Below are 20,148 nucleotides of genomic sequence, written 5' to 3'. Positions count from 1 at the left end.
GCGTCTGAGGCTGAAAGACCGTCCAAGAGTCCTGGTGTCTTATATATGTCCGTTCTGCCACACCTCCTTTATCTATATTGCTTTCTCACCTTTAACCATTTTACGCAGCCTTTGTATGATCACCGCACACAAGTGATGCAAACAGCTTTGATTATATTGTTGACTCAACTTGATATGTAATGTTTCTAAAATGATATCGTAAATTGATTGATGTACACGCACCAGCCTAAATATTTACACAATGCATGAACACTTTTATGGTGGCACGGCGATCTAGTGGTTAGCGCGCAGACCTCACAGCTAGGAGACCAGGGTTCAATTCCACCCTCGGCCATCTCTGTGTGGATTTGCATGGGTACTCCGGTTTCCTCCCACATTCCAAAAACATGCTAGGTTAATTGGCGACTCCAAATTGTCCATAGGTATGAATGTGAGTGTGAATGGTTGTTTGTCTATATGTGCCCTGTGATTGGCTGGCTGGCGACCAGTCCAGGCTGTACCCCGCCTCACGCCCAAAGACAGCTGGGATAGGCTCCAGCACCCCCCGCAACCCTCGTCAGGAAAAGCGGTAGAGAATGAATGAATGAGACAACTGTATAGTTTACAATCATCATATATGATGTAAGGCTGAAAAGTGTATGCATTGCATTCATTGGGGCACTGCAATGACGCCAGCCTCCCTCCACATTATGGGAAAACTTGGGAAAAATGCTATTGGTACATGTTTTGTTTTGTGCGCCAGCTCATCGCTGGAAAGGAAAATGATATCAAGAGACAGTTGTAGATATACACAAAGAAGCACAGAACACTTCCTGGAATGAACTTTATTGATATGTAGGAACCCACACCAGGACAGAAAGACAGACACAACTGGACAGAAAGAAAACCGAGGTGATGGTTTACAGTAAAATGGCCCTTTTGCGTGAAAATGTTCTAAAACATCCATCAGCTGGCTTCTTGGAGGATAGCAGACATCTGCAGGCCAGCACGCAAACATAAATAGCAGAACATCTTTGATGAAATAAATAACAGATCTTAGTTAGTTTTCTTCTGGTCCAGTTTTTCCATTCAGTCAGCCTGTGGAGAAGTCGTTTACGTAAGCGATCAAGCTAATTACTGGTTTTAGAGTCTAATGGTTAGTTGCTGTTTAACTAAGAAGCCACAATTGGACCAAAAGGTCAGCTTTATGCCAAATAGTATTTATGCTGCGAATGTTTAAGGTCTTCAAAGGTTCTTGGTCTCTGTGCTGGAGGAGACCACCTTTCCGTCTACCAGGGTCTGTGTCACTGTCATCACTTTGGTCTTCACTGTTTTCTGGTCCTCCAAAGCATCCTGGAGCCTAAAAAGAGAAAAAACACAAATAAAATATTATATTTGGTTCTACAGTTAACGATTTTGGAATCGTTAATCTACACACTTGAAGTCCCCGCCGTCCAGCAGTCGTCTGTAAGTCGCAATCTCGGCCTCCAGCTTCATCTTCATGTTGAGCAGAGACTCGTAGTCCTGGGTCTGAAGCTGGATGTTGTTACGAAGCTGCGTGAGCTCAGCCTCCAAGCCCAGAATGACGGCGTTCAGGGACTCGATCTCCATGTTGTAGCGTATCTCTGTGTCCCTCAGAGTGCCTTCCAGGGATAATTTCTACCGAAGCGGAATCAAACGGGTTAAAATCTGTGAAGCCGGCAGGCTGATGACGGGCGCCATAGCGACGGGTCATCCGAGTGTGAAGCTTAATGCCAACAGTGAGCTGAGTTCGGTGTTGAGATAAAACGTGCGTTGACTAAGTGTTTCTCACCAAACTCCTCTGGGATTCCAGCTCGATTTCCAGGGTTTGAAGCTGTCTGCGCAGGTCGTTCAGTTCTGTTTGGGCACCCTTAAGGGCCTCTGTGTTTACGGTCACCTGGGTCTGCACTTCTGTCATCTTAAATCAAGAAACCAATTATTCAACCTCAGTGAAAAGTCCTTAACGCTTGGTTTGAACTTCTTACGGATACTTTACCTGAGATTCATGCCATGCTTTGAGCTCCTCCTGATTCTTCTGCGCCATCTTCTCATACTTAGCCCTTATCTCTGCCATAATCTGGGCGAGGTCCTGTCCTTTAGGAGCATCCACATCTACATGGACTCCTGACTGAGCGATCTGGTTGCGAAGCAGCAATACTTCCTGAAGAAGAAAAAAAAACATGAAATAGAGTTTGTTATGAAAGCACGTTGAGATCCTGGCTTTGAAATATAATCACATGCTTTGTTGAGGTATGTATAATAAAACAGTCTGGGACTTTTTATTCCTTGACCTTTTTCCCGGGCCAAATATGGATTGGATTAGTTTGACAGCTTGGCAAAACAAGAAAAAAAACTATAATAATTCCCGAAAAAGAAGCATCAAACAAAATCAGTTTTTCTTTCACGTTCACAGGTTATGAATTAAAACTCGAATTTGTGGTTGCACTCACATTATCGTGGTTCTTCTTCAGATAGATCAGCTCCTCCTTCAGGGTTTCGATTTCACTTTCAAGGTTCATGCGGCTCATGTTGGTGTCGTCAATCACCTTCCTCAAACCAACAATATCGGCTTCCACGGATTGGCGGATCGCCAACTCTGACTCAAATCTGAAAAAGAACTGGACTGGTTACGAGTCTGTTCCGAGGTGACGATCATTAAATAAAACAATAATAATCATTATTGTATGCGTTTATTCTTTTAATTCAAAAGTCAAAACAGGGCGTGTCTGCAGCTGTTGCTGTTGTTTAGTTTGTAGCAAACAATGACGTCTTACTTCACTCTGAAGTCGTCAGCTGCCAGGCGAGCGTTGTCGATGTTGAGGACCAGGCGGGCATTGTCCATGGTGGCATCAAACACCTGCAACGGGTTCACAAAAGTGGAGTCATGTTTAGATTGAAAACTGATGACAGGGATAGGAATGGGATAGCATCTGTTTACATTTATGGTAATAGGTTTAGAAATGTCGTTGTGTATATACACTAACTACTAACCACTAACTTGCGCTATCAAGCTAGGTATTAGCATGCTAACATTAGCATGTTAGCATTGCTAGCGTGTCAATGTTAGCATACTAGCATTTTTTTCGTTATTTTCATGTATTGACACATACAGTATTTAAACACTTACCACTATCATGCTTGGCGGTAGCATGCTAATTTTAACATTGCTAACATGTTCACATTATAATAGTAGCATTTTAGCTGTTTTCATGGGTAGACACTAACACTGATGTGTTAGCATGCTCACATTAGCATGTTAGGTAGACACTATTATGCTGGAGGTTATCATGCTAATTTTGGCATTTTAGCATTGCTAGCATGCTAACATGAGCATTTTGTTAGCATGAGCAATTTTCATGAATGTAAACCTAAGCGGACATTTAGCGCTATCATGCTAATGTTAGCATTTGTGCTTTGTTTTGTTTCGTTTTTGTTTCGCGTTGTGGCAGTTTTGTAGGTTAAATCATATACTTTCGTTTTTTTAATGAATTTATGATATGTAAACAATATGCATAAATTGATTAATGTAACAAATTATGTCGTGGCACATTATAGTGTTGTTGTGGCGGTTTTGCTTGTAATCATTCAAATATTTTCCAACTTTTCAATACAGTTTACTGAAGATTTAAGGTTTAAGAAAAGCTGATGTATTAGTTTTGTTAAGTCCCAGCGGTAAAGGTAGTGACACAAATGTAAACATACGGTATGTTTACATTTGGCTGACATATATGGTTTGGCCATATTTACTTTTGGGAAGCATACAGTAGATAAAGGAGAGCGACATCCAAGAGCCAATGACAGGCTGCCACAAAGTCAACTGCTCATGTCTGCTGACAAACAGGATATTTAGCCAACAGGATGGGGGCCGTGTGGTTTGCATGAGTGGATGGTGGTGATGGAGGTCAGGGCAGTGTGTGTGTGTGTGTGTGTGTGTGTGTGTGTGTGTGTGTGTGCTCGGCCATGTTTGCATAGGTGGTAGTTGACTTTCTGGTTGTTGCTTACGTAAAAGTCTGTGTTATCTCCAATGGGGGTGGATGAAGCCATTTGACCGTTTGCATCCGACCAACAGAAAAATGGCCACTTTTCTCCTTTCTCATGTCTGTGGTCTTTGTCACTGCATTTATACTACACCCTCTATAAACTGTAGAAGACGCCATGTATATATTATATAGGTATTTATTATTTTTTATATTTTTGGAAAAAACATAATCCTAAAAAATAACTAAATAAATATATTAAAAGCCCTGCGATTGGCTGGTGACCGGTCCAGGGTGTAGCCAGACTCTTGCCCAAAGTCAACTGGGATAGGCTCCAGCATAACCCACGACCCTAGTGAGGACAAGTGCGATAGAAAATGAATGATGAATAATTTTAATATTTAAAATATATATGAAATGTTTAGATTTCTTATATTAAAAAAACAAATTTGTGGTTATTTATTATTATTTTTTACTTGTGATTTTTTTTAAATTATGTATTGTTTTAAAATGTTATTTCCAAATATTATTAGATTTATTTTATTATTAAAATAATTATTGTGGGTTAATACAGTAAAGTACAATAAAGTACAAAGACCCTAGTGAGGACAAGAGTGATAGAACATGAATGATGAATGATTTTAATAATTAAAATATATATGAAATGTTTAGATTTCTTATATTAAAAAACATATTTGTGGTTATTTATTATTTTTTTTACTAATGATTTTTTTAAATTATGTATTGTTTTAAAATGTTGTTTATTTTATTATTAAAATAATTATTGTGGGTTAATACAGAATATAAAGTACAGAGAATACAGTCCTTTTTTTGGTTTGTTTACTGTTTTCCTGCTTCTTTGACCCTTCACCATCCAACATTCCTCCTCCCTACTCTTTCCGGTCCCCCTCCGCCCCCCCAGTTCCTGGCCCCACACAGAAACAGGGATGGAGGGGGCATGGACCCACTGGAGCCCAGTCTGCACTCTCTGTTAGGTATTCATTGCTGATTATTAACCCTTACCTGCTCCAGTCATATACTGTATAATGACACCAACTTTCATTCATTAATTTGACCTATGACCTCAACCAGCCTTCTTCCCACATGAAGGACACTCACCTTCCTCCTCAAGTCATCCAGGATAGCCTGGTACTTGCTGTAGTCTCTGAAGTCGGGTCCGCTCTTGGCCAGGGCCTCCTTGATCTTAATCTCCAGCTTTTGGTTGGCCTGCTCCAGGCTCCTGACCGTGTCCAGGTAGTTGGCCAAGCGGTCATTGAGGTTCTGCATGGCGAACTTCTCATTGCCCATGATGTTGGCGTTGCCCCCGCTGCTGCTCACCTGGACGCTGCTGGAGAAGCCCCCAGCTCCTTGGCCCATTCCCATTCCCATTCCCATTCCAGATCCCAGCCCACTGCGCATGCTGGATGAGATGCTGACACGGGCCCTGCCGGCCCCGCCATGGATGGTGGGAGCTTTGTAGATGGTGGCCGGAGGGCAAATGACGGGACCTCTCCCGGAGGTAGAGGTACGCACCGAGTAGGTCGACTGCTGCTGGGAGGTTTGCATCGTTGCAGGAAGAGACTCTTAAAAAGAGAGAGAGACGCACAGGCTGGGATGGCTGAAATGGGAAGTCACAGACACAAGGCGGAATGAGGGAAAGCCACTAAACTATATAAACCTTTTGGGCCCTCCAGGTCCGCCCCTCAGACCACTCCCCTTCAGACTGGGTTACCTCCTCCTTTTCCACCGGCTCAAACCGCAGCACTGCTCATACTGGAACGTGCTTTTGTCCTTTTAGAGGTTGTCCTAAATTGGAGAACATATTGGACTTTATAAGTTAGATTACATTCTAAAAGTAATAATAATGGAGTTTTAGGCTCATACTGTAAACAACATAACACAAAAGTCATAGAGTCATCAGAAAATGTTGTAATTTGACTTGTAAAGGTAACATGAACCTAAACGTGAAAACATGAGACCATTAACCACCATCGCTCTTTGGGATGGCACAAAGTAATCAAGTATTGTCATATAATATTTGTTAAGAATCCAACAAAATATATAATTTCTATATGTATAGTGAAAAAACATTTACAGTAGGTCAACACATTATATTTTGAATTTAATTAGCACTCGATGACAATTTTTTTAATTTTTAAAATACACCTAATTTATTAAATAACACTTAATACGGTTGCATAATATATTACGCTTTTGTGTTCCCTCCCTTTGACAAACAATGACATACCCGACATTCTACCCAGTTTCAGCATTGAGAAACATCCCTTCATTATAATCATTACCCAAGTTGTTTCTCGATCCTATTTAGTCAGCCGAGTCACATACTGTAAGGTCATGTCCCGTCTATTTACTCCGAAAGGGAGACTCATCATTCAGTCGGGAAGTAAAAAAAAAATGGCCGTGTCAACCCTTCTGAACTTTGCATGTTTATTGTCCTTTGGGAGTAGATACTGCATTCTTGTAGTAGTTTGTCATTAAAGTCCAAGTAATGAACATCAACTAAATATGTCATATGTACATTTATACGTTCCTATACCCTCACTTGTGGTCATGAGGTTTGGGTCAGGACTGCAACAACAAGGTCGCGAATACAAGTGGTCGAAATTTGGGTTCCTCACCCAGTGGGCAAAACTGTTCATTTCAGTGAACTGGATCATTCCGGTTCATTCAGAAAAAGATCTCTTCATTTCAGTCATCCCCTGTGCATAGATACCGTGCACTGTGTCGAGTCAGTCCGTTCACTCATGTTAACGTTCATTCCGACTCAACAGCACAACAACACTTGTTGACTAGTGGTGTGTCGATCATGAACGAACGGGTCAAAAGAACTGATTCTTGTTTGTGAACGGAATGAACGAGGTCACCGACAGTGTCAGTCGATCTCTCGGTCTCGGTCTTTCTGTCAGTTAACCCCACCCACCCACAGAAGAAAATCAATCAATCAGTAATAAATAATAATAATAAAACGGCAAATAATAAAAACTTAAGAAACCACATATAGTTGGTGGGTAGACAAATTATTTTTTTCAGATTATTAGAGCCCTGTAGACATGACAAAACACGACTATAGTCACATTTATACTCTTTTTATTTACAACATATTGCGCAACTGCAGGGTCTTGAGCCACATGCTAACTCGCAAACTAGAGAGCTAGCGACCTAAACGGTAGCCTTCAAGTTATGTCCTTTAAACTTAAATAGCCAAAAACTTACCACTTCCACACGGATAGGGAGGATAACTATTAACAGTTATTTAACCTTTAACATGAATATTAATCAAACGTAATAATTTTTTCTGGGTACATGATACCATACAGCATCCATATCAAACTTGCGCGGGCCGCACTAACATTAAACTTTCATATCAAGGCGGGGGCCTCAAACTAGTGTCCTGCAGGCCACATTTGTCCCGCGGGCCGCGTGTTTGCGACCCCTGACGTAGATAGTCCCGTCCTGCAAACAGTGGAACAGTGAACTGACTCTCCTGCCAATCAAAAAAAAACATTTGCGACTGAACGAGTATTTTGGGGCGGTGAACTTGTTCATTCCGTTCACAAAAAATAAGTAGTTTTTTTGATCTGTTCGTTCATGACCGACACACAGCTATCCATGAGGAGCTCAGAGCAGGGCTGCTGCTCGTTCAAAAGTGCCTTGGTTATAGATAGGATGCCTTCTGAGTGAAGTGTTATGGGCGTGTAGTCCTACTGGTCCTACCTACCAGCTGGTCTGCAAACGCCTCTGTGACCTCTCAGAAGAGGTAGAAGAGGTGACCGCAGATAGAAGTGTGGGTTCCTCTACTGAATCTGCGAACCGGACCCGGAAAAAAATGAATCAGTAGTCACAATGACTTGTCTTTGATAACTACGACATTAATCATGTGTTGGAATTTTGGTGTGATCATGGTAAGTGTTGCGTACATATACAAACATTTCACATCTTGATACGGAAAACACTATGACCAAACTCTTTATCGACATGGTGTAATAATCCAATGAATACCTAATACACAAAAACAAATAATCCCTTCTGCTATGATCTGACCAAAGAGGCATCTCGGTTGTACTGGAATCTTGCACGAATTCTATTATTATATTAAAGGGTTCTGCTCAATCAGACCAATGGTCAATGACTTACAGATAAGTTGCTAAGGCCTGCCCATGACCCCGGGGGCCATGTTTTTCTTCCATCTTGCTTCAAATTTTCAGACCCACTTGTCCAGCCCTCAAAATTTGAGCTGATTCAACTAAAGTTGAAGTAATGTTGTGAGAAATTTCAAGTCTTACGGTGTTAATATTATGATATCAGATTACAATTGAATGCATCACATAATCAGTTCACAGTTCCACATGTCCAAAAGGAGTAGGAAGAAGCAAAGCTTATTAAATCCTACCCCTCCATCTGGTACTTTGACAATCAGCAACTGTTACATTTGTTCACTTCCTGCTTTCCATAATACAGTTTAAGGTTTTTTTTTGTTTTTCTTTATTTTAAATGTTAAAAAAAATGTTCCCGTACCGAAGTACGAGGTGATATGACCATACTCATTATCAGTGTCAACTGGGGGTGCTGGAGCCTATCCCAGCTGTCTTCGGGCGAGAGGCGGGGTACACCCTGGACTGGTGGCCAGCCAATCACAGGGCACATAAAACATGTACCAATAGCATTTTTCCCATAATGTGGAGGGAGGCTGATGTCATTGCAGTGCCCCAATGAATGCAATGCATACATTTTTCAGCCTTACATCATATATGATGATTGTTAACTATACAGTTGGCTCATTCATTCATTTTCTACCGCTTATCCTCACGAGGGTTGCAGAGGGTGCTGGAGCCTATCCCAGCTGTCTTTGGGCAAGAGGCGGGGTATACCCTACCCTGGACTGGTAGCCAGCCAATCACAGGGCACATATAGACAAACAACCATTCACACTCACATTCATACCTATGGACAATTTGGAGTCGCCAATTAACCTAGCATGTTTTTGGAATGCGGGAGGAAACCGCAATACCTGGAGAAAACCCACGCATGCACGGTGTCGCGGTGCAGCCAACATGTATTGTATTTGTCAGGAAAATAACAACACAGTAGGGGTGCGTGTTTTGCAAAATTGACCCCCCTTTTGATGTGCAGTGGTTCAGTTGTAGAAGCGTTAACTACGTGTTGACACGACTGATCAGTATAACCCTTTAATGTCTGCTGTTTCAATATTTGATGTGTTATTCTCTTGCTAGCAGGATGTCTGTCCCAATTGTCCTTCTCCCATTGAGGAAATGGTCAAACAAAGAAACAATCGCACAGTCTGCTTAGTAGGTACATCAGACAATGACTTCTGACCATGGGTAAAAACATCCTAGACACCCCCCCACAGTTTTTTAGCATCAGGAAACACATTCATTTTACTGGACCATTACAGTTACAAGATATAGTTTCAATATGTTTAAAATTTTCTTTAGAAATATGACGAAATATAGCTTGTCATTATGACTGAAACATGAATCAATGACATCTTCTGTCGGTGAGTCAACAACTGATGGCTGAGAAATTGCTTTCCGTCCGCCCGGAGGAATGTTGATGACTCTCATCCAGGTTCAAATGTTTTGAGACACAAAGATAATAATTAAATACTGTATGTGTATTTTCCTTAGAAAGATATTAGTTACAAAACCATACCTAACATGACTCATTTATCGTTAGGATGGTTGAACTGAGGTGAACATCATCCAGTGTTTTGTCTGTTTTTTCCAAAGGTGTGCCACGCCTGGAAAAAGAAAACCGCGGCGAAGAGACACAACAGAAGAAGGTATCCGGTTTCAAACTCACAGTATGTTTAAGATAAAAGATGGAGATTACAGAGAATGTTGGTGACTCCATGTTCCAGGATCAACCAATAACAATCGCTTATAACCGGCAGGAGGACATTAAGGATAAAGCTATAGTCTTAGCTATAGTTGGATGGTTTCAAAAGCAACCTGAAGTCTGTTTTTTTATGTTGAAGCATTGTGCAACTGGCAACTCATTTCTGTGGTGCCATGCAATTTTATCACATTTTCTACCAACAGAAGGTGCTGATAAGAGACTATAGTCCGTTCAGGCATTTCTATGAGATTTTGCTTTGCATTGTGCCATTTCAATTCTTGCAAAAACGTCTGTCTGACAAATGTGAGATTGAAGGTTCACTTCCAGGTATCCATCACTTCATGTTCAATATTTCCATCACTGCCTCTGTTACTACCTCAATCATATTTATTATTTAACAACCCAATACACTCATATGTGACTTTACTCACCTGTATGCACCAGTCAATTTTTGCACTACGACCCATTTATCAATGCACTAAAATCAATATATCTGCAATATGTCTGCTCCTGCATATGCTCCTGTGCAATACTATGTGTATATTTTGGATATCTTGTATATATCTTGCTAAATTGTCTTTTTTTACTCTACTTTTATATACTTTTTTTAAACTTGACTACTGCACTGAAAGGTGAAGCTCTCCAATCTTGTTGTACATCTTGTATAATGACAATAAAGGCATTTCATTCCATTCCATTACAATGTGTGTAATGGTTGGATGTAGTGGGTTAGAAGCTTTGTGGTGTGTAGTTCTCCCCCCCTTCGCTGCAGAGTGGTGACACGTCCCAGGTGTGCCTGATTACCAATCAGGTGGAGCTGGCATATAGGAGGCAGACGCTGTCGCTTGTGCTGTTCTTCTAGAAACATTGCTGTGTTGACTGTTTGTTGCGTGCTTAGGTATTTTTGTTTCTTTTAGGTCCCGGTTTTGAGGATTGCTTTTTGTTCTGTGCCCAGTTTTTGTGGGGATTGTTTTTTGTTACTTGTGCTTGTTGACAGAAACAGTAGGATAATGTACTCACAAACAATTACGAGTTACAGTACTATTAAGTGTAGTAGTGGTTACACCTAGATAGATAGATAGACTTCCTTTATTGTCATTGCACAATAACACAGCAGTGAAATTGCCAACAAAATGTTGTTGCCTGGCTCCCGTATAATAATAATAATAGTAATAATGTGGAGAATAAATATATAACATCAAATATGAACAACAATGTACAGCGTAAACAGTAAATTGCACATAGCAAATCTCTCATTTTTGTGTTTTGTATGAGTTCCTTACTGGACTACTGTCTCAAAAGGGCGAAGTACCAACGCAGCATGGTCCTGTATGAAGAATAACATCACTAGCCACGTATACATGGACCCAAATATTCCGATTGCATTCGGTTTATTTGCTCAAACGGAAAGAATGTAACCTTAGTATACACCTCATTCCCAAAGAAAAGTGGCAATCCGAATGAATATATAATCGGATTCACAGGGGTGGAATATTCCTTTCCCCAATCCGATTGAGGTATCTTGTACCCGCTCAATCGGAAAGTTGTCAGGGTGCGTTCTTCTTCGTGGTGTTTTTCTTCTTCTGTTGTTTATTGGCGGTTGGCAAGCTGCTTTCGTGTGCATTAGCGCCATCTGTGGAACAGAATCTAAACCCTTCTATACGCCATTCACAAGTCCAGTTTTATTAAAAAATAATAGATATATTTATATAAAACATGTCCGGAGTTTAATTATAAAATATTAACAAGATTGAATTTGATCTTTTCCTGTTTAAATTTATCCCGGGTTCGTTCTTTCAGCGCATTCTCAGATATGACGTAACACGCAGCTCGAGACGTTCTTCAAAAGATTCTTCTTTAAAAATGGAGGCCAGCAATCGGCACTGGACTGCTGCGGAAAGTTTATTTTTGATCCAAACTAAATTTCAAAACTGGACGAAGGAAAAACTGGCAGTACGGAGTTATTCCAACAAGTGAAAGAAAAACTCGAGGAAGTCGGTATCACGTGATGTTGATGTTTACGTTTTACTGCGTATGCCCCATTGACTATTCTGGTTGATTATAGCGGCGCATGTAGACAAGAGATTGGAATATTACTTTCCATGTATACCATTGCTTTCGGAAAGGTCATTGGGAAAGAGGAAAAACTTGGCTAGTGATGCTTCATACCTTGAATGCATCGGTACTCTGACAATCCTTGGTTCAATGATGAGCGCCATGTAGCAGTTCAAAGAAAGCGGTTAATTAAGTTAACTATGGCCAAAAATTTTATTGATCACGATTAAATATTTTAATTGATTGACAGCCCTTATGCAATATATACTGTGTGTATATAGTATAGTGTGTGTATATATATATGTGTGTGTGTGTGTATGTATGGATATAATACACACACAGACATCTAGATGTATAAATACTACTAAATGTGTAGCTTGTGTAACCACACTTAAAAGTGAGAGGCACTTTTGTGGTACTTGGGAGTCGTGGGAGTGGCCATGCTAAAGTTCTTATTTCTGCTCTGTCATTACACGATAGACGCTGAGTCAGGAAGTTACAAGGCAATTGCACCTGACATCCGAATGTAGCACGCTCCTTTTAAGTATGTGCTTTGGTGTAAAAGGCCCGAGCCTCCACACACGCCTCCAGTATGGTATTTCCACTGTGTGTGTGAAAACATACATCTTGTCAGCACGGAGATAATCCACTGCTGAGACCTCATCATTGTAGTTGGTCCTTTTTTTTTCTGACAAATAGAGATTAGCTTTTTTGGTTCAGTGAGACTGTAGACGTCTTGTTCAAGGAGTCCGAGCTTTCTCTGCAGTGACCTCAGAGGCCAGAACACCCACAGAAAGTGTTAAATCAGAGCAAAGCCGTGACATCCCAACAGCAGGCGACCACTGTGAAGTCTCCTTCGCAGTGCCGGGTGAAAGGATTGTCCAGTATTTGACCCGAGGTCAGCTACTAACCGAGTTCTTGGCTGCTCATAACTCCACACCTCATTCAGTAGGAGGACAAAACACAAAAGAGGATTTGATACTTTTTACTGAAAGCCTTCAGTCATTGCTTCAGTGTCGTGTTTTTATCGTGTTTCAGCAAAGTTGTCATCCGGCTGACTTTGAAACTATGTGACATCGCTGATTGAGTGTGAGAAAATCTTTGAGAAGACACGCAAAAAAACCCACAAAAAAAACCTTAAACTGTATTATGGAAAGCAGGAAGTGAACAAATGTAACAGTTACTGATTGTAAAAGCACCAGATGGAGGGGTAGGATTTAATAAGCTTTGCTTCTTCCTACTCCTTTTGGACACACACAAAAAAAACCTTAAACTATATTATGGAAAGCAGGAAGTGAACAAACGTAACAGTTACTGATTGTAAAAGTACCAGATGGAGGGGTAGGATTTAATCAGCTTTGCGTCTTCCTACTCCTTTTGGACACGCAAAAAAAACAAAACAAAAAACCTTAAACTGTATTATGGAAAGCAGGAAGTGAACAAATGTAACAGTTACTGATTGTAAAAGTACCAGATGGAGGGGTAGGATTTAATAAGCTTTGCTTCTTCCTACTCCTTTTGGACATGTGGAACTGTGAACTGATTATGTGATGCATTCAATTGTAATCTGATGCATGTTCAAATGAAATTATATCATTACCATAATCTTCTAGTTTAAGGGACACTTCTCATCAGCTGCATTTGCAGTAGTGTGCAACATTGCACTGTATCATACTGACAGCTGTTTCTAATATTTTGCCCCTTTCATGAAGCTAAATAAGGTCATAAAAATACTACAAACGTAGATACAGCCTTTGCCGAGGTTGATTGATTGGTTATTTGTGTGGTGTTGTGTTTCTAATAAACTGATTTTCACATCACAGTGAGTAGCTTATGACAGCTGGAAAAATGCAAATGAGCGCACAATGCCGACAACAACAGTTCCATTCAGATTGTCACTTCCTGGCGGTCAAAGGTTGCATGCCTGGGTGGAGTGACAGCACAGATTGCGTCCTTTTGAGGGTGGAGTACTGTTAAAAAAAAAAAAAAAAAAAAAAAACACGCTAAACTAAATGTGCACATGTGGAACTGTTATACTGTCATATGACATTAGTAACAAGACTGTTAAGTTGGATTTTTGAAGTTCATTTGTTCATACAAGGAAATACCAGAGATGCTATCAACTGAACAATAAACTTATATGCGTATATGTATATTAATGACATATTACACTGCATCTCATCAGACATGGTCTTGGTTTTCCTCCCGTTCTGTGTGGAAGTGGTAAATTTTGGCTTCTTACTTCACCCTTCTTCCCCATTTTCCCCAATTCCCCAATTTGAATCCCTTTCTCAAGTTTACAATAAATATATTATAGGCTAACTAGTTTGCTTTCTCGTATGCTAGCCGTAGCGGTGGCCATGTCTTGTGTCCCTGCAGTGATCCCGTAGCCTGCGAATTTGCGATGTGGTGTAAATGAAGCATATTAGGAGTGTAAATGTGACGATATAGGCGTGTTATTTAATGTCTAGACGGTTTAAACCATTCATTCATTTTCTACCCCCGAGGGTGCCGGGGGGCGCTGGAGCCTATCCCAGCTGTCTTCGTGCGAGAGGCGGGGTACACCCTGGACTGGTGGTCAGCCAGCCAATCACAGGCCACATATAGACAAACAACCATTCACACTCACATTCATAGATATGGACAATTTGGAGTCGCCAATTAACCCAGCATGTTTTTGGTATGTGGGAGGAACCGAACATAAACATTCCAAAAAATGTAAATATTATTTATGTCTTAATTGTGCCTTAAATGTATTATTTTCTGTTATGTTTACTATAAATGTGTGTAAAAGTGATTATAGGGGTGTTATTTCATGTCGAGAGGTCTCTAATAATGTTCATTCATTTTCTACCACTTATCCTCACAAGGGTGGTGGGGTGCTGGAGCCTATCCCAGCTGTCTTCAGGCGAGAGGCAGGGTGTACACCCTGGACTGGTGGCCAGCCAATCACAGGGCACATATAGACAAACAACCATTCACACTCACATTCATACCTATGGACAATTTGGAGTCGCCAATTAACCTAGCATGTTTTTGGAATGTGGGAGGAAACCGGAGTACCTGAAAAAAACCCACGCATGCACGGGGAGAACATGCAAACTCCACATAGAGATGGCCGAGGGTGGAATTGAACACGGGTCTCCTAGCTGTGAGGTCTGCGCGCTAACCACTCGACTGCCGTGCTGTTTAAACCTGTTAAAGATATATATATTTAGTAAGTCATAAACAGGTTTTATATGTTACTATGAAAGCATTCCATTTATTTATATTGAATCCTACTTTGTGGAAAATCTCAGTGCAATTAACACTTGATTTTCACGTCGTCCAGGACTGTTTTGATGGGATGCAACAAAGTAGAGACGTGTGTTCGTGCGTTTGAAAGGCAAGCATGTATTCTCAATGGGTGCATTGTGTTTTCCTGGAGTTAACTGTACTGCGGATTAACATTAGATGAGCATTCAGGTCAGTTTGGATGGGAGCTGACATATAGGGCCTTATTTTCCGACCCTACAGCCCATTGGTGTGTGTGGTGTCTAAGTTAGTAGTTTTGGACACAATAGTGAATACTGTCTAAATCACTTTCCTTTTCACCCCGTCAGCTTCTTTCTTCCATGCAGACATTATGGCCGCCTTTATTCCATCGCTACCCGCGTTCCCCCGCTCTGTAATTGCTCCCAGAGGCTCCTTCCTCTCTGACGCAGAGTCCTGCTAGGGACAGAAAAATCCCGGCTGTATTTCCATGACAACGGGATACACATCAGAGTTCTTTTTTGGGGATGGAAAAAAAAGGTCTCTGTTTCGGCGGGCTATTATTTTTACTCATACGATGGGCTTGCTGAGCCTCCTGGCAAACCACCACTGGAGTTGACACACCACATTTCACAAGTGTGTGCAAAGACCACACCGCAGTAGCAAGATTTTTCAGTCGGCTTGACTCCCTGTGGTGTCGAGCTGCTGCGAGGGATGTTTTTGGACACAATGGGCCCGTTTGAGTGCATGGTGAAGAAAAGTCCTTCAAGGTGATCTTAATTCATAGTCAAGCACAATAAGCGGCAAAAGGAGAGGGTGGAAAACTCACCACTGTCTGGTTTCTAGGAATGTTGGCCAAGATGGACTTTGGGGGAAGAATCGGGCATTGATGTAGATGTGTGTGTGTGTGTGTGTGTGTGTGTGTGTGTGTGTGGGAGGGAGGAAGCTGTTCCTATTCATAATACACAATCTAAAGAAGTAACCTACAAGCCATCATTTCTAGGTAGATAATATTAATAAATAAGTACAGGCTATATGAGCAATACTGTTTTATTTTTTATTTTTTATTTAATAATTTTTTTAATTAAATGTAAAAAAAATCAATAAATAGTCAACACCATAGAAGCCATATACATCAACCCAATTTGTCAAGTCCTGGTCCACTGTTTTGTTCTAATGACTAAAAAAAAAATTAACTTAAGTGGACTAGAATAGGGCTGCACGGCCCTTGAGTGGTTAGCACACAGGCCTCACAGCTAGGAGACTCGAGTTCAATTCCACCCTCAGCCATCTTTGTGTGGAGTTTGCACGTTCTCCCCGTGCATGCGTGGGTTTTCTCCGGGTACTCCAGTTTCCTCCCACATTCCAAAAACATGCTATGGACTCTAAATTGTCCATAGGTATGAATGTGGGTGAATAATAATAATAAAAATAATAATGAATGAATAAATTGTGCAGACATAACAAAAGGTACAGTGCAAAAATATGAAAAGTGCACTGCTTCTCGACCATTTGGAATCAATTAAAGTCACACACAGCCGCAGTGACGTGGCATGGAAGGGGGTGTGGGTGGAAAGAAAGGAAAGACTGAAATAAAAAGGAGTGGAAAGCAGTTGGAAGTTGGAATGCTTTCCAGATGTTCCCATTGTCGTTTTAGATGTGCGGGGCTGGCGACCAAACAGGGGAAAGGTAGACCAATAGAGCGCTTCCTGACCGACGGGATCCCCTCATTTGAGAGGGATTTCCCTGAAACTGCGTTCGCTCTGCATGCATGTCTCATTTAGTGTGAGGTACAGCCACCACTTGATTATATGGTAGGAATGAGTCAGTTCCCTTAAAATAGATTCCAAATTCAGTTGAAAAATAGGCTTGGAAAAACGGAGGCAAACCCGATAATGTACGGTGCGCTTTTACTTCTACTTATTGTACATTTTTAGAGCTTCAGTAGGATTTCCAACAAAAGTACACTGAATCATGTTGTTGGTTTACTGTATGGTTCACGCACAGAGGTGAGGGCGGGGGTGCTGGAATTGAACTCTGGTCTCCTGGCTGTGTGGCCTGTGTGCTAACCACTCAACCACCGTGCAGCCCTCTGCACAATTTAGTTGGAAAATATTGCATATGCCTCACAGTTAGGAGACCAGAGTTCAATTCCACACCTCGGCCGTCTCTGTGTGGAGTTTGCACGTTCTCCCCGTGCATGCGTGGGTTTTCTCCGGATACTCCGGTTTCCTCCCACATTCCAAAAACATGCTAGGTTAATTGGCGACTCCAAATTGTCCATAGGTATGAATGTGAGTGTGAATGGTTGTTTGTCTATATGTGTCCAGGGTGTACCCCGCCTCTCGCCCGAAGACAGCTGGGATAGGCTCCAGCACTCCTGTGACCCTTGTGAGGATAAGCGGTAGAAAATGAATGAATGAATGAGCCAACTGTATAGTTTACGATCATCATATATGATATAAGGCTGAAAAATGTATGCATTGCATTCATTGGGGCACTGCAATGACGTTAGCCTCCCTCCACATTATGGGAAAACTTGGGAAAAATGCTATTGGTGGTACATGTTTTGTATATTTATTAGGTATACCTTTTCAGTGTGACTGTTAAGTTGCTGTTTGGTGACCCTCGTGAGGATAAGCGGTAGAAAATGAATGAATATTGCATGTGTATATGAAAATGCAAAATGAGAACTATGAAGTCTCCCACTGTGCTGCCACTCATGTCTGCTGCAAGAGGAATGTATGCGGCTGTCTGTCAGCCACATGTTAGCGTTTCTCCTTTAGGACACATTAGATAGATGCCGATATACAGTAGCTCAATGTTACATAACTTGATTGTCATTGTTTACTGTTAGTAGTATAATAATGTAGGAAATATGTACAATATTGAACACCTCACTGTGTGTTTGCATTCATTTCTCTGACCTCACAGGGATGTGCTGTTCTTGGGTTACATGGTGTCACTTCTTTGACTTTTTGACTTTGGGTGTGTCAGGTGATGACCAATGACAGCTCAGTGTCGGAAAATGCAGAAGTTGCAAGACTCCTGTCCTTTCTTTTGCTTCATGGCCTCTTAAGACTTCTCCTTAAGATTGTTTAGGCCACAACTGAAGTGTGCCAAGTGCTAATTATGCACTCTTGAGCCTAACTTGATGGCCGTTATCTCCTTCCCGGGTTCTCTCCCTTCGACTCCCCTCAACCCACAGATTACATTTTACTGTTACATTCTGCCACTGTGCCTTCTTCCCAGGGTCGTCTATCATCCAGACACCTCGTGATTTACTCCCTCCTCTGCGTTTCTTCCCACCCACAACTTGTGTGAAGGCCCTTTTTTTTTTTTTTAATACCCTTTTTTTTAATACCGTCCAGCCTCCCTCCCATCTCCTCCTGGCCTTGCAGGGCGGTGCTGGCCATCTCCCCCTCAGGAATGTGCTGTTTGTACATAAACACAACAAGCGCACTGATAAGGACGTTGTCTCCACGAGGACAAGGTCTCATCAGGAGGCAAGCCGGGGAGGAAGGAAGGCAGGATTAGTCGTTAAATTGGAGGGGAATTCCTTATTGTTTAATCATCCGCTCAATTTCGCAGGCTCTTGATCACGTCCTGGAATTTTTCTATATTTTTCTATTTTCCCATTATGTCATTGTATGGTCATATCACCATATAGGACAAAAAAATTAAAAAATGTAAAATGAAAAAAAAACCTTAAACCATATTAGGAAAGCAGGAAGTGAACAAATGTAACAGTTACTGATTGTAAAAGTACCAGATGGAGGGGTTGGATTTAATAAGCTTTGCTTCTTCCTACTCCTTTTGGACACGCAAAAAAACAACAACAAAAAAACCTTAAACTGTATTATGGAAAGCAGGAAGTGAACAAATGTAATAGTTACTGATTGTTAAAGTACCAGATGGAGGGGTAGGATTTAATAAGCTTTGCTTCTTCCTACTCCTTTTGGACATGTGGAACTGTGAACTGATTATGTGATGCATTCAATTGTAATCTGATGCATGTTCAAATGAAATGAAACCATAACCATTACCATTGAAAGCATTAACACCACAAGTATGTTTTTCTGGATATTTTTTTGTGTCATGCTATATTGATGGGTAGGAAAAGGGTGCCAAAATCTTTATCAAAATATGAAACGGGTCAGCACGGGTCGGCACTCTGCATACAGACGTAAGACGACCCTTCACCCCTTCTTATCGAGGAGTGGTTTACTGTATAACGAAAACGTTTTAGTGAGCAAGGAGCAGCTACATGTCGCTACTTAGTCACGGATGCCTGCACCAATCTAGCGTGAAACGACCTGTGGATGCTTCCATGGAAACACTTACATACCAAAAAAGATAAACCATAAAACATCCCTAAAAAAAAATATACGAACAACACTGCAACACATCTTATATGTTTTGTTTATAAGTTTAACACACTGAGGACCACAGACGTGCAGCATTACGTAACAGTGTCAGATTACACTCCCGTGCTGCATAATGGCGCCTTATTCTTTTTGCCACTCCGGTCTGCAGACATCTGGACATTGCTGCATGTAAGAGTTATTCATTTGAACCACATTTGTAGAGATATCTATGTCTTGCATGATGCCAGGATTTATTGCAATTATTGATTAAGCAAATAAAGGAAATGGAATAAAAAACTTCATCCAGTAGTAGATAAAACATCATTCTAAAATGTATGTAACACAGAAGACAAATTAAAAAATATAAAAGAGCAACCACCAGTTCAGTCCAGTACCCTGCCTCTCACCCGAAAAGACACCTGGGATAGACTCCAGCATACCCAGGACCATAATGAGGTCAAGCAGTACAAAAAATGTATGGATGGACGCTTTTATTTTGAAGCAATATACCAAAAAAAATTATTAAAATACTGATAAAAATAAAATATTTGTACATTATATACATTTTAAAGCAAAAATTATTGTTATATTTAAGAAAATATTTTTTTTCTGACTATCTC

The 20,148-nt window shown here is 40.9% G+C and overlaps 1 protein-coding gene across 1 annotated transcript; it reads right to left on the bottom strand.

The window, feature by feature from the left end:
* Nucleotides 1-809: 809 nt before the first annotated feature.
* Nucleotides 810-5,635, bottom strand: krt18a.1 (keratin 18a, tandem duplicate 1). Its single transcript, XM_058085703.1, has 7 exons — nt 5,097-5,635; nt 2,775-2,857; nt 2,451-2,607; nt 1,997-2,161; nt 1,793-1,918; nt 1,418-1,638; nt 810-1,339 (listed from the first exon to the last, which is right to left on the bottom strand). The coding sequence occupies exons 1-7, from the start codon at nt 5,541-5,543 to the stop codon at nt 1,225-1,227; spliced, it is 1,314 nt and encodes a 437-aa protein (XP_057941686.1). The 5' UTR covers nt 5,544-5,635; the 3' UTR covers nt 810-1,224.
* Nucleotides 5,636-20,148: the final 14,513 nt, after the last annotated feature.

This window comes from Doryrhamphus excisus, chromosome 10 (genome assembly GCF_030265055.1).
Source record: "Doryrhamphus excisus isolate RoL2022-K1 chromosome 10, RoL_Dexc_1.0, whole genome shotgun sequence".
In the NCBI taxonomy this organism is placed as follows: Eukaryota; Metazoa; Chordata; class Actinopteri; order Syngnathiformes; family Syngnathidae; genus Doryrhamphus; species Doryrhamphus excisus.
This window is presented reverse-complemented; position numbering and strand designations above follow the sequence as displayed.

Coding starts and splice junctions, on each gene's coding strand:
- krt18a.1 (XM_058085703.1), bottom strand. CDS start 5,543: ATGCAAACCTCCCAGCAGCAGTCGACCTACTCGGTGCGTACCTCTACC. Junction 2,608..2,774: donor GCTGACGACTTCAGAGTGAA/GTAAGACGTCAT, acceptor GTTCTTTTTCAG/ATTTGAGTCAGAGTTGGCGA. Junction 1,919..1,996: donor AAGCATGGCATGAATCTCAG/GTAAAGTATCCG, acceptor TCTTGATTTAAG/ATGACAGAAGTGCAGACCCA.